Source organism: Acomys minous (assembly GCF_964271855.1).
Source record: "Acomys minous genome assembly, chromosome: 9".
Taxonomy (NCBI): domain Eukaryota; kingdom Metazoa; phylum Chordata; class Mammalia; order Rodentia; family Muridae; genus Acomys; species Acomys minous.
The window spans coordinates 67,845,252-67,864,115 of record NC_140490.1 but is presented as its reverse complement, the minus strand read 5'-3'; the positions used below and the strand labels follow the sequence as shown (position 1 = coordinate 67,864,115).

The 18,864-nt window shown below is 44.8% G+C and overlaps 1 protein-coding gene across 1 annotated transcript; it reads left to right on the top strand.

Moving 5' to 3' along the window:
* Window positions 1-5,482: 5,482 nt before the first annotated feature.
* Window positions 5,483-9,578, top strand: ARMH2 (armadillo like helical domain containing 2). Its single transcript, XM_084794068.1, has 2 exons — window positions 5,483-5,846; window positions 9,001-9,578. Exons 1-2 carry the CDS (start codon window positions 5,561-5,563, stop codon window positions 9,429-9,431), a joined length of 717 nt encoding a protein of 238 aa, XP_084650194.1. The 5' UTR covers window positions 5,483-5,560; the 3' UTR covers window positions 9,432-9,578.
* Window positions 9,579-18,864: the final 9,286 nt, after the last annotated feature.

Here is an 18,864-nt window from a genome sequence, read left to right as displayed (position 1 = left end):
AATACCGGAGGTTCACTCTTCTGTCCCTTTAACCTTTTTTTTCCTTCTTGTATATGCTAGTTAGGTTGTATAATAAAGTTTAATTGTTAATAAACAGAGCCAACACCTCATGGTTTCAACAGCAAGTGCTCTTAACAGCTGAGCCATCTCTCCAGGCTGTTCACTGACCATCCCACCCCACTTTGAGACAAGGTCTTTATAACAGAGGTTGTCCTTGAACTCAGTCTGCAGCAGAGAATGGCCTTAGTGTATGCTTCCATTGAGATTTCAGAAGAAAAGCCTAGAGGCCAGGCACGTGTGCAAGTGCTGCCCACCCACACCGCCGCCCCCGCGCCGCCCTCCCCCCCCCCCCACCCCGGGAGAGCAATGAATGAAGCTTTACTGAGTGAACCCAAAGCCGAATAGAGGAAATATGGCCAAAATTGGAGAGTCTGCCCAGGAAGCTGCAACCAGTGGAGAGAGGCAGCCTGAGTGAGCAGCCACACGGCCCTGTCAGCAAGGCTTTTGGAGTTCATGGCACTGCGTCCTTATGCTGGCCACTGAGCTGGAGGACCTCACTTATTGGATCCTGGTACTTAGGGTAATCAAAATCTGTGTTCCCAGGCCATGGTCGCTCATATTTAGCCCCAAAATAAACTTTCTCTTGTCCCCTTTTACTTGAGAGTTTATGGTCTTGTTATTTACATTAATATGAGGCATGAACATTAGAAATACAGGCTTTTTGTTGGTTTGTTTCTGGTACAGTCTCACTATGTTGCTCTAGCTGGCCTCAAAGTCACAGAGACCCATCTGACCCTGTCTCCCAATGTTGGGATTAATGGTGTGCACCACCATGTCATGTAGGTTTGTACCTTAAATACCCTCCCCCAAAGGCTCATGTGCTAAAGGCTTGGTTCTCAACCTATGGTGCTACTGGGAGGTAATAGAATTAGAAGTGGAGCCTAGCAGAAAGATTTTAGGTCACTGCGTGAGGCATTGAGTGAAGCATGCCATGAAAAAGGTGCTGGGGCCTGGCCCCTTCCTGTCTCTCTTTGCTTTCTGGCCACTGTAAAATAAATGACTTCACTCCATTATGTGCTCCTTGCGGTGGTCTACCTTTCTATAGGATCAAAATCCCACACCTTTAATCCAAACGTTCAAGAGGCAGAGGCTGGCAGATCGCTATGATTTTGAGGCCAGCCCGATTGTCATAGTGAGTTCTAGGTCAGCCAGGGCTATGTAGAGAGACCATGTCTCAAAAAAAAAAAAAAAAAAAAGGCAAGGAAGCCAGCTGGCTCAGTGTGGCCCTCCCTTTCCCTTGGGGGATCATAGGCCATCAGCCTGGAGGACAAAGGGAGCAGAAGCTGTGAGCAGGGTTTGGGTGGCCTGTAGTGAGTATGCTAGAGTAACTTTCCAGGAGCAGCTGCAGTGAGACAGCTCAACTTTACTCAAGGGAAATGAAGAGACTATGCAGGATGGGCTGGCAGTTGGGACATCACCTAATAGGTACCCACAGTATGCTTTATTTGCATTTTGGCAGGACAGTCCTGTCGTAGGAATGGGAACACAAATACCTAATTATTCTATAGGCCACAGGGAAAGAGTCTTTGCAGGGAACGGTATCAAAAGTTATACTCCAGATATGGTTAGAGGTCTGTGCCTAGAGACACTCTCCAGGACAAGGTCAGGCAGAGAGGAGACCTTACTCCATTTGTGCTGAGCTCAGAGAGTGATCTGGTCCTCCAACAACTCAGCTGACTGTAGACTTAGCCTCTCAAACTGTGAATTAGTATTTCCTCCTTGGTAATGGTTCATTTCAGCTATTTTGGCACAGCAATGGAAGAACACAAGAATCTTAAAAGCCAGAACTTCTAACTTCTCACTTATTCAAAAGCACTTGCTGTACAGTTGCTACGACTGGTGGGTAAGCCAGGGATTGGCCACAGGATGTGCAGCAGGGAGGACAAAAGACCTAACAATGAGCCGCGCGGTGGTGGCGCACATCTTTAATCCCAGAGTTTGGGAGGCAGAGGCAGGTGAATCGCTGTGAGTTCGAGGCCAACCTGGTCTACAAAGGGAGTCTGGGACAGCTAGCACTACACAGAGAAACCCTGTCTTGAAAACAAAACAAAACAAAACAAAAAAAAAGACCTAACAATGTCTTGCCTTTGCAAGACTCATTGTCTGAAGATAATAAGAAAGAAAAAACAATGATGAAAAAAGATTATGTTGAAGATGGGGACATAGCACAGTGTTAGAGCAAATGTTTAACAAGCTTGAAGCTCTGAATTTGAACTCCAGCTCCAAAGGCTGAGGTAGAGGAGTGGGGGGAAGGTTGGGTAGGGAGAGGCAAGGTCAAAGGTCATAAGTTGAAAGATCAGGAAAGGCCTACAAAAAGTGTGGTTGAAAAGTGAACAGAGAAATCATATAGATTATCTCGGAAAAGAATATTCCAGGAGGCTAGAGAGATGATGGCTCAGTGGTTAAGAAAACTGCTGTTCTTCCAGAGGACCTGGATTTGATTCCCAACACCCATATGGCAGCTTACTGTCACATGCCCTCTTCTGGCCTCTAGGGTTACCAGGCATATACATTATACACAGACATACATATAGGCAAAACACACATGCACATAAAATAAAAATAAATGTTTTAAAAAAGACCGTTCCAGAAGCAAGAAATACAAAGGCTTTTAAAAAGTAACATGGTTGATGTTTTAAATTTTCTATATTGTTTGCATCATTATACTTTTACAAGTTCATATAAATAAAGTACAGAGTCAAGGACATTTTTTATGGGATATGTTTCAAAAATAGAGCCAAGCCAGGTGTGGTGTGGTGGTGCACACCTTTAATTCCAGGACTTGTGAGGCAGAGGCAGGCGGATCACTGTGAGTTCGAGGCCAGCCTGGTCTACAAAGTGAGTCCAGGACAGTCAAGGCTACACAGAGAAACCCTGTCTTGAAAAACCAAAGGAGGAGGAGGGAGAGAGAGAGAGAGAGAGAGAGAGAGAGAGAGAGAGAGAGAGAGAGAGAGAGAGAAAAGAAAGAAAGAAAGAAAGAAAGAAAGAAAGAAAGAAAGAAAGAAAAGAGAACCAAAAGAATTTGTTAGGAAGTTGGAAATGAACTAGGAAACAGACTAAGGATGAGTTCAAAACTTTTAGGGTGAACAATAAAACAAAATGATAGAATATTGACAGAAGCCCCTACAGTAAGAAGAAAAAAAACAGCTATTTTAGACATGATGAAGTTTATATCCAAAGATCAAGTTGGTCATTGAATATAAGTTGGAATTCAAGGGAGAAGTCCTATTAAAAATATAACATTGTGGTAAAGTGTGGAGTCTCACACCTTTAGTCCCAGCACTTGGGAAGCAGAAGCAGGTGGATCTTCATGAGTTCTAAGACAGCCTGGTCTACAGAGTGAGATCCAGGACAGCCAGGGCTATATCAAAACAAACAAACAAACAAACAAATAAAAATTGTAGGAGGCTGAAGCAAATGGATAAATGGATCTTTATGCATTCAATGCCTGCCTGGTCTACATGGCAAGTTACAGGCCAGCCAAGCCGGACCTTGAGTGAAACTCTATCACACATGCAAGCATGTACACATGCATGCACTACTGAGCACCAGAGCATAAGCATAGTACTTGGTGGTCTGAGACATCAAACTCAAGGCCTCAGAGGCTGAGCTAGAGAGATGGCTCAGTAGTTAAGAGAACACACTGCCTTCCAGAGGACCCCAATTCAATTCTCAGCACCCAAGTCAGACAGCTCAAAACTACCTGTAAAGTCTAGCTCCAGGGGAATCCAGTGTCCTCTGGCCTTCAAAAGCACCTGCACTCATATGTGGACACACATACACAAATATGCATTGACTGCAGTGCACACTCTGCACAAGGACATACTCTCCCCCAATACATGTATATATTGGGTTTGGGGGGGCAGGTATTTTGGTTTTTCATCTTGTTTGCTTGAGACAAGGTCTCATATAGCTTTGCAGAATATATTTCAAAGGCAAACTGTGTGTGTGTGTGTGTGTGTGTGTGTGTGTGTGTTGGTGGAATTTATGTGTATGTATGTGTGGGTACCTGCAGGGTGTTAAAAAAAATCTTTAGGGGCTGGAGAGACAGTCCAGTGTTTAAGAACTTGCAGAGGTCCACTTGCAGAGGACCTGGGTTCAATTCACAAAGCCCACATGGCAGTTCACAATCATTCATAACTCAGGGACTCCAATGCATCTTATGACCTCCAAGGGCATCAGGAACACACATGGTATGCAGACATACATAGTGGCAAAGACCATCCACATAAAACAAATATTTTAATAAAAAAAAATAGATGACGACTGACTGAAGAAGAGTTCCAACATTGACCTCTGGCCACTGCCTCTGGGATCCAACAACTCTGGCCTCTGCAGGCAGCTGCATGTGTGTGCACAAAACCTTACTCACACTTACACAGACAGAAGTCTTGTCTCAAAATGTGTGTGGCGGGTGGGTGCCCGTATGTGTGTGCATATGTGTTTGCCTGTGCATGTGCGCGCATTGCATGTGTTGACAGGGTGGGAGGGATTATGTCCTTGTGTGATCCTGATGCTGTGCTGTGATCCCAGCCAACAGGGAGGATGATAATGAAAAATCTCTCTTAAGCTTGGAAGCGTAAGACCACTCTAGACAAAATGGCAGTGTCCTGTCCGAAAACCATCTAAGCACATTAAATTGAGTGTTCAGGATACAGAAGTTATTTAAAGTCAAGATACTGTCTTAGCTGCTCTATACAGACGAAAGATGGAGGAATGCACACAATCAAGAGTTGTTTGGGTTTTTTGAGACAGGGTCTTACTAGATAGCCCAAGTTAACTTCAAACTCACAAGCCCCCTGCCTCAGCTTCAAAATGCTCGAATGATAGGTATGGCACCACACTCAGCCGAGAGGTTTTTTGTTTGCTTGGGTTTGAGTGAAGCCCAGGCGCTTGTGTACACGCTTCTAGGGATCGAGTTGCCATGGGAAAACGTACGAAGGGAAGAATTAGAGAGTTGTATCTTTTAGGGAATTGGGAGAAGTTAGTTAAAAAGTGCACAAACACGACACCCACAGGCACAGGAGGAGAGAACCCATGGGCACAGAGAGGCGGGTAGACACGATGGGGGTGAGAGACGGTTCTCCTGCTGGCTTTAGTTTCGTAGTTAAAACAGGGTAAGTCTGCAATGTAAAGAAAAACGGGCACCGCACCCTTTCGATAGGCGACGCAAGTTCCAGGGAAAGGCTGCTCAGAAGCCAGTGGTTAGTTCGAAAAGTCCCCAGCGCAAGACAGGAGTTAAGTGTTGGGGGAAAACAGCTTAACTGGAGGATTTGTGGCCCCCGAGAAGCACAACTTGCTTCTGTTCTAGTTCTAAAGGGCCCAGAATGCCAGACCCAGGAACCTCGGTGGCGCTGCCAGCCGCGGCGTTTATTGCTCCCGGCTCCTATGTTCGGGTTCCACCCTGTTGCGGGGCATCCCGTTCTATCTTGTTGCTGTGCAGCGCGCCCCCAGCACTGCTGGCTGTGAACTCCAGCCCTGCAGGTTCTCTCGAGCACCAATGGCCCTCAGAAAGTTGTGGATCTGTGCTTTGTGTAGATGTCTTTTCAAATTGCCATGTCTGATGCTTAAGATGTTATGTATGCCCTGCACAGAGCTCTGTAGGATTATGCTGAGGTGTTTTAGTAAACCCTCCCCGGAGGAAGAAGACAAGTCTGCCACCACAGCTGACTCCATTTTTCACAGAGAAAAAATTATAGAACTTGGCCTCATGCTAAGGAATACACATGCAAACCTTGAAAAGAGAGCTCTGGCTGCCCAGAAAATTGGACTACTGGCTTTCACAGGTACGGCTGCTTCGCGACTGTGCTAACATTGCTGCTTCGTAACCTTCTGCTTATTAGAGCACTGCAGTTTAGTGGGGATTACTTTGTTGCTGTTGTTGCTGTTGTTTAGCTCTGATCTTTTGTTTTGTTTTGTTTTGCTTGTTTTTTGAGACAGGGTTTCTCTGTGTGGCTCTGGCTACCCTGTAGTTCACTCTGTAGACCAGACTAGCCTAGAACTCAGAGATCTGCCGAGTGCTGGGATTAAAGGCATATGCTACCATGCCTGACTTGGTGATAATTTTAATGAAGAATATGAGTACCTAGCTTGTAAAGTGTATTATATACAGCTAGGTATAGAGGTACATATCTGTAATCACACAGCCAGGTATGGTATAAACATCTGTAATCACACAGCCAGGTGGGGTATACACATCTGTAATCACACAGCCAGGTGGGGTATACACATCTGTAATCACACAGCCAGGAGTAGTAGTACACATCTGTGATTCCCAGCTTGGGAAAGGGAAGCAGGAAAGTTTGTGCAGGTGTGAAGATAGCCTGGTCTACACAGTTACTCCAGGCCAGCCAAGGGTTCTTGTCTCAAACCCCTTGCTGAAATAAGACAAAGAATTACATTGAAAATTTCTTTTAGAAATATATAAGAACTTATACTCCTAAAACACTTATTTTAAAAAATCTGGGCATGGGGGCATACACCTTTAATCCTAGCACTCAGGTGAGAGGCAGAAGCAGATGGATCTCTATAGGTTCAAGATTTACATTCAAGCCTGATCTACATCCATAGGAAAGCCAGAGCTACATAATAGAACCTGTCTCAACAAGCAAACAAATTTTCAAAACCCAATTACTAAGAAATCCACTGAGTATACCAGTAAAAGGCACAATCACACTAATGATTACCAAGTTCAGCCCCTTCATTTTTCCTTAATGAATTTTAAGTAATATATAAAGTTTTATGTATTCCTTACAATCGTCTTCTAATAAAATCCTATGTACTGAGGCTGCATGTATGGCTCAGTTGGCAGAGTGCTTGCCTATCAGGAATGAGACCCAGGATTCAACCCCAGGACCAAGTATAATCTCAAATAGAGGTAGAAAAATCAGAAGTTTAAGGACATCCTTGGCTACATAGACTTAGAGGCCAGCCTGGACTACCTGAGACTGTTTCTTAACAAAAAGGATTCTGTCTAGAAGGTCAGAGTGTTTTAATTGTACTGATTACTTAGATGTAACTTGAAAGACTAAACCTCCAAGGAATAACATCCAGGAGGTGAAATGTAAAAGTCCTCATCCAGGGCTGGAGAAATGGCTCAGTGGTTAAGAGCACTGCCTGTGCTTCCAAAGGACCCGGGTTCGGTTCCTAGCACCCACATGGCAGCTCACAACTGTCTGTAACTCCAAGATCTAACACCTTCACATCAATGCACATAAATTCAAATTAAATATTTTTTTAAAAAGTCCTCATCCATATCCATTAAATGGTCAAAACTAGAGAGGCAGGAACAGCAGATACATCCCCAGCCCTGTGAGGGAATGGCTTGTGCTGTGCATCACAAGAGACAGGCCTGGCCCCCTCCACAGCTATGCTCACTTTCCAGAGAAAGAAGAGCATAATACTTTAGTCTGGTATTAGGCTTAGCTATGCTGGTGGGAAGCACCGGGCGGGGCTCACATCCAGCTTCCACTACAGCTTTCACATCAGATGGAATACTCTCAGCATTATCCAACCAGGGTAACAGAGTTACCCCCTGTGCTTTTAGATATTGCCTTGTCGGAATTTGAAGTTGAGCTTGAAAGATCTTGGGATGACACAGAAAAGAGAACCTAGCACACACCTTTAATCCCAGCACTTGAAGCAGAGGCAGTTTAAGTTCCGGGGCTACAAAGAGAAACCCGATCTCAGGGGGGAGGGCTGGGGGCTTCTCCCTTAATCCTAAAAATCTCTGAGTTCAATCACAGCCTGGTCTACAGAATGAGTGCCAAGACAGCCAGGGCCACACAGAGAAACTTTGTCTCTACAAAGTTTAATAAAAAAAAAAAAAAAAAAAACAAGAATGCAAGCATGCAAACAAGAAGGAAAGAAAGAGTGAAAGGAAGGAAGGAAAGGAAGGAAGGATGGTAGGAAGGAAGGAAGAAGGAAGGAAGCAAGCAAGCAAGCAGAATCTAGGATAGGACTAGGCTGTGCCAATGGTCAAAGGAAGAAAAACTCTGATACAGCAATATTGGGCTTGGTCTAGGGGTGAGTTAGGAGTAAGAAATGTATAAGACAAGGTCGGCAGTTAATGACTCTTGAATACCTTTCTACCATGAGGGGGCTGCGCTTTCCTTGCTCAGCCTTTGCATTCCTCTGTGCTCTGACACTTGGATCCACAGACTTTCCTCCAGGACAAAGACAGAACTTTGCTAAGCAAACACTGCCTCTGCAGGCAGTGACCTTCTTGTGCCCCAAAATGTCACCTGTGCTTACCAAAATATAAACCTGGGACTGGAGGGTGTAGTGAGTACCTGAATTCAATTCCCAGCACCAAAATAAACAAATCAACAACAAACAACAACAACAACAACAAAAATAGAGGCTGGAGAGCGCTCACTCATGCTTACTTTGTAAACACAAGGACATGAGTTTGAGCCCGAGAATCCACATAACAAACTAGACCTAGCCCCTCCCACTGGGGAGATGAAGTCGGGTGGGTACCCAGTCAGAGAGTTCCAGGACAGAGAGAAACCTGATTGCAAAATATCTAAAGGTATTAGCCCAGTGTGGTAGCATACCCCTTCAATCCTAGCACTGAGGAGGCAGAGGCAGGTGGATCTCTGAGTTGGAGGCCAGCCTGATCTACAAAGTGAGTTCCAGGACATCCAGGACTACACAGAGAAGCCCTGTCTCAGAAAACCAAAATAATAATTATTACTATTTAATACTACTATTAATAAATAATAATAATAATTTAAAAGTGGATGATGTCCGAGGCTATGTCCTAACCTCAAGTATGCACATACATATACTGAAACATCTACACATCTACACACACACACACACACACACACACACACACACACACACACACACAGAGCAAGAATGCACAAGGGGCTCTGAAATGTTACCAGCTACAGTCAGCACATACCTCTGGAACCTCAAATGCTTGTCTTACAGGAGGCACGAGTGCTGCACAGTTTGCCACTGAGTACATGAAAGAAGTCGCTTCCATTCTGCAGAGTGGCAAGGTGATATCATCCAAGGCGAAGATCCTGCTGCTACAGAGCGTGGCGTGTTGGTGCTACTTAAACCCCACCAGCCAGAAGAGGGCCAGACAGATGAAGCTGATTCCTACTTTCATCTCTTTCTTCGATGCTACCTGCAACTCCACCGTCAAAGCTGAACTGAACAGCCACCACCTCGTTAAGTTTTGGATCTGCTATGCTCTCTCTGCCATGACCTGTAATAACTCAGCTACCATGAAGGAGCTGAGGTCCTACAGCTCTCTAAAATACCACCTGCAGATCTTGGCTATGGAGAACTGGACTGGGTGGTCTGAAAATTTTGCCGAGGTCTTGTATTTCCTAATAGGTTTTCACAGGAATTAATTTTTTTTTTCAGCCTAGTTAATACGTTTTGGCTCTCTGTACCATTGCATTACCCTGGAAACCTGAAACAAAGAATAAAATCCATGTGTTATTCCACAGCACTGTCTTTTTCACTTAAAAAAAGTTCTGTGCATGAGCTGAGGAGATGGTTTGGTGGGGCTAGCACTTGCTGTGCATGCCTGAGGACAAAAGGCTAGAATTCCCAGAATACACCTAAAAGCTGCATGGGTTGTGGCAGCCTGCCTGTGGTTCCAGCAGTGATGAAGCCTCGGCATGAAGATACGCTAGGTCAACCGCAGACCTATACACACACGATGCACACATACAAGCACACATACACACACAATCCATGTACAGGCTATCAACTGTTATCATAAAACTTCCTAACAGTTCTTCTGCCTAATGTGACCTTATAGATGCGGTGCTCCTGGAGCTCACACAGTTGTAATCTCTCCCTTTATGACATAAAGACACTAAATCACTGAGACTTGTAACCCAAGCTCAAACTACTTGGCAGGAGGGTTGTGAATTCACAGCTAGCCTGGGCAACACAGTGAGGACCCTCTTCTCCTGAGTTTGAGGCCAGCCTGATTATAGAGCAAGTTCCAGGACACCCAGAGCTACACAGAGAAACCTTGTCTCAAAAAACAGAGAGAGGGAGAGAGAGAGAGAGAGAGAGAGAGAGAGAGAGAGAGAGAGAGAGAGAGAGAGAGAGAGAGAGAAGAGAAGAGGAGAGGAGGGCCTGGCCAGCTGTGGTTAACAGCACTCAGGAGGCAGTGCTCTATAATGTGAGGCCAGTCTGTCTCGTTTACCTACATATTTAGTAACAGGCCAGCCAGAGCTATATAATGACACCCTGTCTTTAAAAAAAAAAAAAAGTGTGTGCGGGCAAGGCAACTGGAAGCAAATGGTCCAGTGTGGATGAAGAGCTTGTCACACAAGTATAAGGACCTGAGTTCAAATCCCCAGAACCCACCTCAAGCTGAACACGGTAAAGGGTGCTTGTAATCACCGCACTCTTATGGCATATGAGAGGCAGACACAGGAGAACCCCTGAAGATTGTAGGTGAGCTAGAACTGGTGTTCATGCATGTGAACAAGAGATCCTGTCTCAAATAAAACAGAAGGTAAGGACTGACAGCCAAGGGCGCCCTCTGACTTCCACACGCACACTCCTATGCTCACATGAATATGTACATACCCATATATACATATACACACAAAAAAATATTTTTTAAAGTAGGAAACAAAAGGCAAGTAGGCCTGGTGGCACACACACATAATCCCAGGTTTAAAATCAAATACTGCAAGGTCTTAGGGATAGCTCAACCGCTGAGTGCTTCTGCTCTTCCAGAGGACTTGGTAGGTGGAGGAAGAAGGATTGGGAGTTCAAGGTCAGCAGCTGCTGTCTGACTCTGGGGTTAACCTAAACTATGTAAGTTGTGCGCTATTACAAAGTTGAATATTGCTCTGGGAATATTGGGTGGTTTGTTGTTGTTGTTGTTGTTGTTGTTTACACAAAGGCCAAGCGATTGCCTCCAATGTCAACCACTAAACCATGAACATAATTTTCTGATAATACTGCTTTAAGCTGATTCAGAGCAATTACTTCATTACCAATTCCTCATTGAGAGAGAAAAAAAAAAAACAACTGTGCCCTGGGTTCTCATCATAGCACACACCACATACCAGGGATAGCAGTACACGCCTCAAATCTCAGCACTTGGGAAGTGGGAGCAAAAGCAAAGGAGTTCAGTGGCATCCTCGGCTGAGGCCTGATCGAAGAGTGAGTGGGCTTTGATGTTTTGAAGGCCCACGCTGGGCCCCATGTCTTTCCCTCTGCCTGCTGCCTGAGGATCAGCTCCTTCTCCAGCACCATGTCTGCCTGCACGCTGCCACCTGACACAGTGACAACAACCTAAGCAGCTAACCCTGCAGGCAAGCCCCCAATTATTCCTTGTGACAGCTGCCTTGGTCTCGCTGTCTGTTCACCCCAATAAAACAGTGACTAACAGTGCATACTCACATGTTCTTGCTGCATCCACATGCCCACTCTCTATGTAACTGCTATGCAATCAGGCAACATAATTCCTTCAGTACTTTTCAGAGCCGTCAACTAACACAGTGTGATTGCATACTCCTTGTACAACTCTTTTCCCTGGGGTGGCTTTTCGCTTAGCCCCTGGACACCTGCCATTACGTTCCCACATTTTTTCTTCCCTATATTTAGCATCTCTTGGAGAGCACACCATCATGGGACCCAGCAAGCTAACAAGAATTCTAGGTCTCATGTCCATGTACCTCCACTACTCCTTTCATGTAGATGCTTCTCTATATCCCCTTGCCTTCCATTGTCCAGTGTCTTTAGTCACTGTGTATGGGCAGAGTCAGCATGTTTTTCAACTTGCATGTGCTAGGCAAGAATTCTACCACTGAGCTACATATCCAGCCTTGGCTGATAGATTCAACTTCAATCTTTTTTTTTTAAAGATTTATTTATTCATTTATTATGTATTACAGTGTTATGCCTGCATTTATGCCAGCAGCCCAGAAGAGGGCACCAGATGTCATCATAGGCGGTTGTGAACCATCATGTGGTTGCTGGGAATTGAACTCATGACCTTTGAAAGAGCAGCCGGTGCTCTTAACCTCTGAGCCATCTCTCCTAGCCCCAACTTCAATTTTTTACTAAACCCAGAAAAACAGTAGCAAGTAGCAAGCTGAGTCTATCGTACTGGGTTTATACTTTCTGAAGTCATCAATCATGTCATTTCTCGCTATTGAAATCGAGAATATTGAGCTATTGGAGTGTCCTATACCTGGAAGAAAATATGTGATACAGAGAAATATTTATACAGCCAATTAAAAGTGTTAAGCTGGTGCTGGGCGTGGTGGCACACACCTTTAATCCCAGCACTCAGGAGGCAGAGGCCAGCAGATCTCTGTGAGTTCGAAGCCAGCCTGGCCTACACACAGTGAGTTCCAAGACAGCCAAGGCTACACAGAGAAACCCTGTCTCAAAAAACAAACACATATGCAAAAAGTGTAAAACTAGGTGAAGGTGTGGCTTTAGTGGTAAAGTCTTTGCCTAGCCTGCAGGAAGTCCTGGCTTCAATCTTTAACACTTGAAGAAAAAAAATAAAAATTAGTATAAAATAAAAATAAAAATACATACCCCTTTAAAAACATATACCAACATTCTACATATACTAGTGAATGACAGTCTTTCCTACTACTTCAGAAGATTCTGGCATGGCTGGACTGTACTTTATATCAATCATAAAGTGGCATTTAGATTGCTTCCCATCTCAACAGGTCAAAACAATAATGTGTAGTGACAATTTTGGAATTTCGGTACATTATAAGAATGTGCTTTCGTTTTAATCCTAGCTGTAGGCACGTGAGGCTGCTTCAGACTGTCCACAGAAGCTATGACTTGCCTCATGCTCTAGCAAGGCATAGTTTTGCCAGTGGCAGATAGTTTCTGCAATTGTCTGACGTTTGGCATTCTGGGAACTTTTCAGAGGGTGTATAAATGCTAGGGCCCTGAGAGGTTGGGCTGGTGGTTGTTTGAGGGGGGAGGGGGTTGGTATGAAGTTTGTTAGTAGTCATGCTCAAAGAAAAAACAAAAGAAGAAAAAAATCGATTCAGTGATCTTTCTATACATGTCCTTCATTCTCTCCTATCTACTGATAGGGGTGAAACCAGCGGGATAAAGGGTGGGAAATAAGAACCCACAAAGTAGCAGAGACCAGCTATAGTAATGAATATCATATATTTCATACAAGTGTATCAAAGATATTTCTAAAATGAAACTAACTAGTGACAGTGTCTTGGTGTCCCTACACTGTCACTTCTTCATTAGTGGACCCTAGCTTTCTTGATGTAGAGTTGGATTTTAAGTTTCTTAGGGGGCTGGGGAAAAAAACCGATAGATAGCTATGTTCAATTTACGTGTTTAATTAGAGACTTGGAAAGCTCTCCTGGCTGTACTCAGGGAACCTCTGGTTAACATTTTTCTCCACAGACAGGACTGTGAGGCAGTCTGGCCACCGCAGTCTACTTAAGGTACAAAAAGCATCTCTTAAGTTGAGGGAGGTAAAATACAGAGTTAAGTCTTGCAGCGCTGCAGTGCTGAGCCTAGATTGAAAAACTGGATGATTTATTTTTTTCAAGTCCTTTCGTTTTCCTTTTCTCTCCCTTCTTAAATCATCTCTCCAGCATTTGAGTTTCCCCAAAAGCAGACTCGCCGCCGATCTGCGTACTAGGGCTGTACTTAAGAGCTGATTCCTGGGACCAACAGAGATGGGTATGGATTTTTAAAATGTTCTCTCAGTGGATCTCCCAGGGAAGGGGAAATAGAATAGATTCTGCAGGTGGACTGGAGGTGGGTAGGGATGTGGACAGGGGCGACCAGGTGGAGGTGGGGTGGAGGAAGAGAGTGCCGGGAGACAGCTGGAAACGGGGGCATCTGGGAATGTGGTATGGAAACCTAGTGCAGCAGAAACCTCCTGGAACCTATGAGGGTGACCATAGTTGAGGGGTTGGTCTGGCACTATGTATTCAAATGCTAAATACTGACACCGCGACCCCCCCCCGCCCCCGCCAAGATCTAGTTTCAGTCTAGATGAGTAAATTCTCACATACACCAAGTGACGTTGTATAAACCATGCTCTCCAACTTAAAGCTTGATTGGTTAATGAAAAGAAGCAGGAGGGGCTTAGGTTCCCAGGCTTGGGTGAGTTGGGGACCACAAGGCAGGAGAGAGAAGCAGGAAAGGAAGGCGGAGAAAAGGGGAGTCCCTATAAGGCAGCAGCCTGATGGAACAGCAGCCCAGGCGGGAATAATTATAGCAAGTAACTTGGGGTATGTAGCTAGAAAATAGCAAAATAGCTTAGAGGGTTGATAGCTGCCCAGTTACAGTACTTTAAAGCTCTTATAAATCTAAACATTCCCTGTGTCTTTTATTCAGGAACTAAATGGTCAGTAGTGGAGTAGAAAACCGAATTGTTATTTAGGAGCAAAGAATATAGCAAACCCAGAAAAATAGTTTTTGCTTTAGACCCCAGTGAGAACTCCTAGTAATGTAGGATATAGAGTCTAAACTGGCCATATTTTATGTAGAGGAATTTTAATTCAGAACATGGCTGCTCTGGCAAGAGACCACATCCAAAAAACCTTCTAGGTCTGTGTGATCTAACTGGAATACAAACACACCTTTAATCCAGGAGACAGAGGCAAACAGATCTGAGTTCAAGGCCAGCCTGGTATAGAGCAAGTTTCAGGTAAAGAAAAGCTTAGGTCCAGGTGTAGTACATATTCTTAAAGCCATAAAACAAAGGTAAAGTTAGTTTGTGGAAGGAAGCGCCTATGTTTGCAAATGATGTCTAATTGAATGGCAGAAAAAGAAAATGACAAACCAGAGAAAGATTTAACAGAATAGGATATGCCCAACTCTCACAAGAAGAGAGATGAAAGGGAAGCTACTTAAGGGACAATGCAGAGAGAGGGGAGGCAGTTTTACAGAGAGAGGTTGAATGAGAGAACAAGCTACACACAGGTGAGGACCGAAAAAGCCTGAGAATGAGAAGGAGCCAGAAGATTAGAGCAGATTGCAGGAAAGTAGTTTGAGGCCAGGCAGAACAATTCAGACGCCAAGAGAGAAGCCAAATTAAATAAGTCATCTGGGAGAGGAGTTTGAGCCAGAACAGCTGAGTTGAACCAGCCAGCCCAGAGCCCAGGAAGAACAAAAAAGGGTGAGCTTATTAAGTCTCAGAAGCTGAAAACATTCTAGGCTTAGGTTAGATTGTACAGGGGCTAGAAGCTTCCAGGACTAGACTTAGGTTAGCAGAGAGAGACGGTGAGCCTCTGAGACAACAATTGAAACAGGCAAATAAAAGTTGCTTTTATAATTTTGTAGCTAGGCAGTGTCCAGTGGTGGGACTGGGTTGTATTCAGTTGAGTTGTTGGTCGAGGAGGTTCCATGGAAATCCTTAAACAAGCCAGACTGATGCTAGGACAGAAGGTTGACCTCTGAGGATAACCTCAACTCAACTTATCAAATGTAGAGAGGTACAGCTGGTGTAGGCTTGGAGCCTTCACTCCTACATTCTAGCCTCTGGCACAAGAAGGTGCTCTGCAGACTATGGAAAGAAAAATCTGGACACCAACCTAGCCAAGAGCCCCTCTGCCTACAATCTATGCCACCTACAAGATATGCTGGGCAATAGTGGTGCAGAACTTGTGAGATTGGCCAACCAATGTCTCATTTAATTTGAGGCCAACTCCACAAAAGAGAACCTATGTCTGAAACTGCTTGGATAGCCAGAAACCAGAGACTGGATAGTTTAGAGTCCTAGGGTAAGACCAAACATGAATGGTCTTTAAAAAAAAAAAAGTGAAAAAAAAAAATGACTTGAGTGATATTCTGCTATACTCATGGATTGGTGCCTTGTCCAGTTGTCACCACAGACACTTCCTGTCAACAGATAGGAGTGGGCGCATAGACCAACAGCCAGACATCATGCGGCGAGAGGCTAAATTGGAGTTCTCCATTGGATCCCTCCCCTCAGAGATCTGGGAACCCTATGGAAGACAGGGAGGAATGACTGTAGGAGCCAGAGGGATGGAGGGCACCAGGAGAAAGTGGTCACCAAGTCAAATAAGATAGGCTCATATGGACTCATAGAGACTGCGTCAGCCAGCACGGAGCCTGCATGGATCTGCATCAGGTCCTCTGTTTATATGGTATGGCTGTTAGGTTGGTGTTTTTTGTGGGTCTCCTAACAGTGAAAATGGGTATCTCTGACTCTTTTGTCTGTTCTTTGGGCTCTTTTCCTCCTATTGGGTTGCCTTATCCAGCCTCAAGATGGGGGTTTTACCGTGTCTAATTGCACCTTGTTTTGTCTTGTTTGGTGGTTGTCTTTTGGAGGCCTGCTCTTATCTGAAGAGGAAATGGAGGCAAGTGGATCTGGTGGGGAGGGAGGTGGAGGAAGAGATAAGAGGAGCAGAGGGAGGGGAAACTGTTTAGGATGTATTGTATGAGAGAAGAATCTATTTTCAATAAAAATAAATAAATAAATAATAGTGCTTTTCAGCACAGGTGCTGAGGGTTCAACAGGTAAAGGTACCCGCCCCCCAAGCCTCTCAGCGGAGTTCAATCTCCAGAACTCATTATAATGAGAGAGAACCAACTCCAGTGAGTTTTCCTGTGATGCCTCCCGACACTACATGCCTAAGGGCACATGCAGGTGACCCATGAAAAACTGACACACACACACACAAAAATCTGTGCTTGCTTGTACGTATGCTTGTGCATGACTGCCTGGTGGCTTCAGAAGCCAGCAGATGCTCTGGGACTAAAGTTACAGGCACTTATGAGACAGTGTTGAGAACTGAATCCAGGTCCTCTCCAAGAGCAGCAAGTGCTCACTGGGTAATCTCCCCAGCTCTATTCTTTTTTTTTCCTAATTAATGCTTTCGAAAATGTTTCCACTGTCACAAACTCTTGCGCAGCCACCAAGCTCACCTGGCCTCTCTCTAGCCTCATCCAGCATGCATCCAGTCATCACCATGATACATGCTGCTAGCTCTGCTGCTGTGCTGTAGATAGCACACCGTCCTGAGGCTCCTGCATCCTGCCTCCACCTCAACCCTGTTGCTATCCAGTTAGCTGTGGTCCTAGAGTCCGCTTCTGGCCTCGGGATAGCCAGAACTGACTGGAAGGAATGAAGCTTAGCTGGGTGGGTGAGTTGGTTAGCAGGATCTTGGTCAGAGGTGAGTGTAGGAGAAACTGCCTTCTCCAAGATGGTTTTCAGTGAAACAGCTGTTTTTACGGAAGGGGGGTGAATAAGGGCCATATAAACCTTGGGGAGTGGGTAGGGGTTTTCCGGGTGAGTGTACATCATTAGCTGAGGCCAAAGATGGGAGTGCTGGGAATGCTTTATTTGCATGAAGAATTCCAGATGCTAGGGGGACATGTTCTTAAAGGAGGAAGGCTTAACCCAAAACCTGTCCACCACGCTACGTGACTACCTCAAGAGTGGCGGAGGTGGAAAGTCTTAAGGCTTACGAGAGCTGGGACATGCAGGCCCAGAGAAAAGGGAGCAGTCCTACTCCTGCCATTCTTGGGATGAGATTTTTCAGGGTTTGGACACATCTCAGCCTCATTCTTGCTCCGGACTGGTTCTCCTAATCATAAAGCTTTCTGGCCCCAGCTAGCTAGGTGCCATTGCCATGGGTCATGTGTGACAGGTGGAGTTTGAGGTTCACTGGGTGATATAATGCTACAAGCTAAACACGGATGATTCCAATTGCATGAATGGATGAGCATGCTGCCAAGGGTATGCAGATGAGCTCATCTCTAAACCTTAGTGTTGTCAACTATAAGGAAACTTAACTAAAACAATTCTTTAAAGGTCAATACTGGGGCTTAACAGGTAGACTCTTGCTGCCAAGCCTGGCAACCCATCTCTGGGGCCCACAAGGTAGAAGAACTGACCCCCACAAGTTGTCCTCACATTCATACACACAAGTAAATAGGTATAATAAAAGTAAAGGTGGACAGTGGTCTTTGTTGTCAGCTTGGATAAAAGTATTTACATGCCCACCAGAGCATTTTCTACCCCTCTGCTGCATGCTTTATTAACAGTATCTCTTGTCTTGTTTTCTTTCTTACTTCTTTGTCATTCTGTTTAAGTATAGTTTCCAAACTTTCAGCTACCCTTGTGTTTCTCACTGTACTGCTGCCTCCTGTAGTGGAGGTACGCATGTTTTTGTTTTGATCACTAGTATGTAGTGGATTTAAACATGGTTTTGTTCTGATGCCAAGTGTGGGATAGGGAACAGACTTGTGAGAGAACAGGTGATGTTTATCCACTAGAAGCTGAACCACCTCATGCGGGGGCTTCAGGGCTCCTGGTTCTGGCTGCTTTCCGGGTTTTAGCAGTAATTTTGTTGAATTGCTGGTCTGCTGAAATGCTGCTGACCATGCCAGGGGAATCGCTCCCAGGAACTGAGTCCAAAAACGTCTACTCCTGTTTCCAGTAATCTCTTTTCTCTTCTATCTAGGGTAGGTGGGTTGGAAGGGAGGTATAAGAATTAAAGAAGCACAAATAAAGGATTTGGGAAAGGTTGAAGGCTACAGTTAGCATTCAATGTGCTTTGGGCATACTGGGTAACTTAACTGCCAATGCTGTGAGGGAAGACACAGGTTTTGAAGATATAGATGCTGTTTCACGGTGTCAGCAAAACCACAGCTGCTCTTGCAAAGTTCTTTCCTGCTTTATACTGGGGGAAATTTTTTGTTGTTGTTCTTTCTTTGTCTTTTTACTGTATTACATTTTTTAAAAGATTGGAAGAAAGGGTAAGATACGAAAACCAGAAGGGTCAGTAAGTTCTATCGTTCTGGAAAGGATTTCAGAGTTGGCTGTAG

What these genes read in the sequence shown, in the direction of transcription:
- ARMH2 (XM_084794068.1), top strand. Translation starts at nt 5,561, where the DNA reads ATGGCCCTCAGAAAGTTGTGGATCTGTGCTTTGTGTAGATGTCTTTTC. An exon ending in TGGACTACTGGCTTTCACAG is followed by an intron (nt 5,847 to 9,000) that starts GTACGGCTGCTT and finishes CTTGTCTTACAG; the next exon opens with GAGGCACGAGTGCTGCACAG.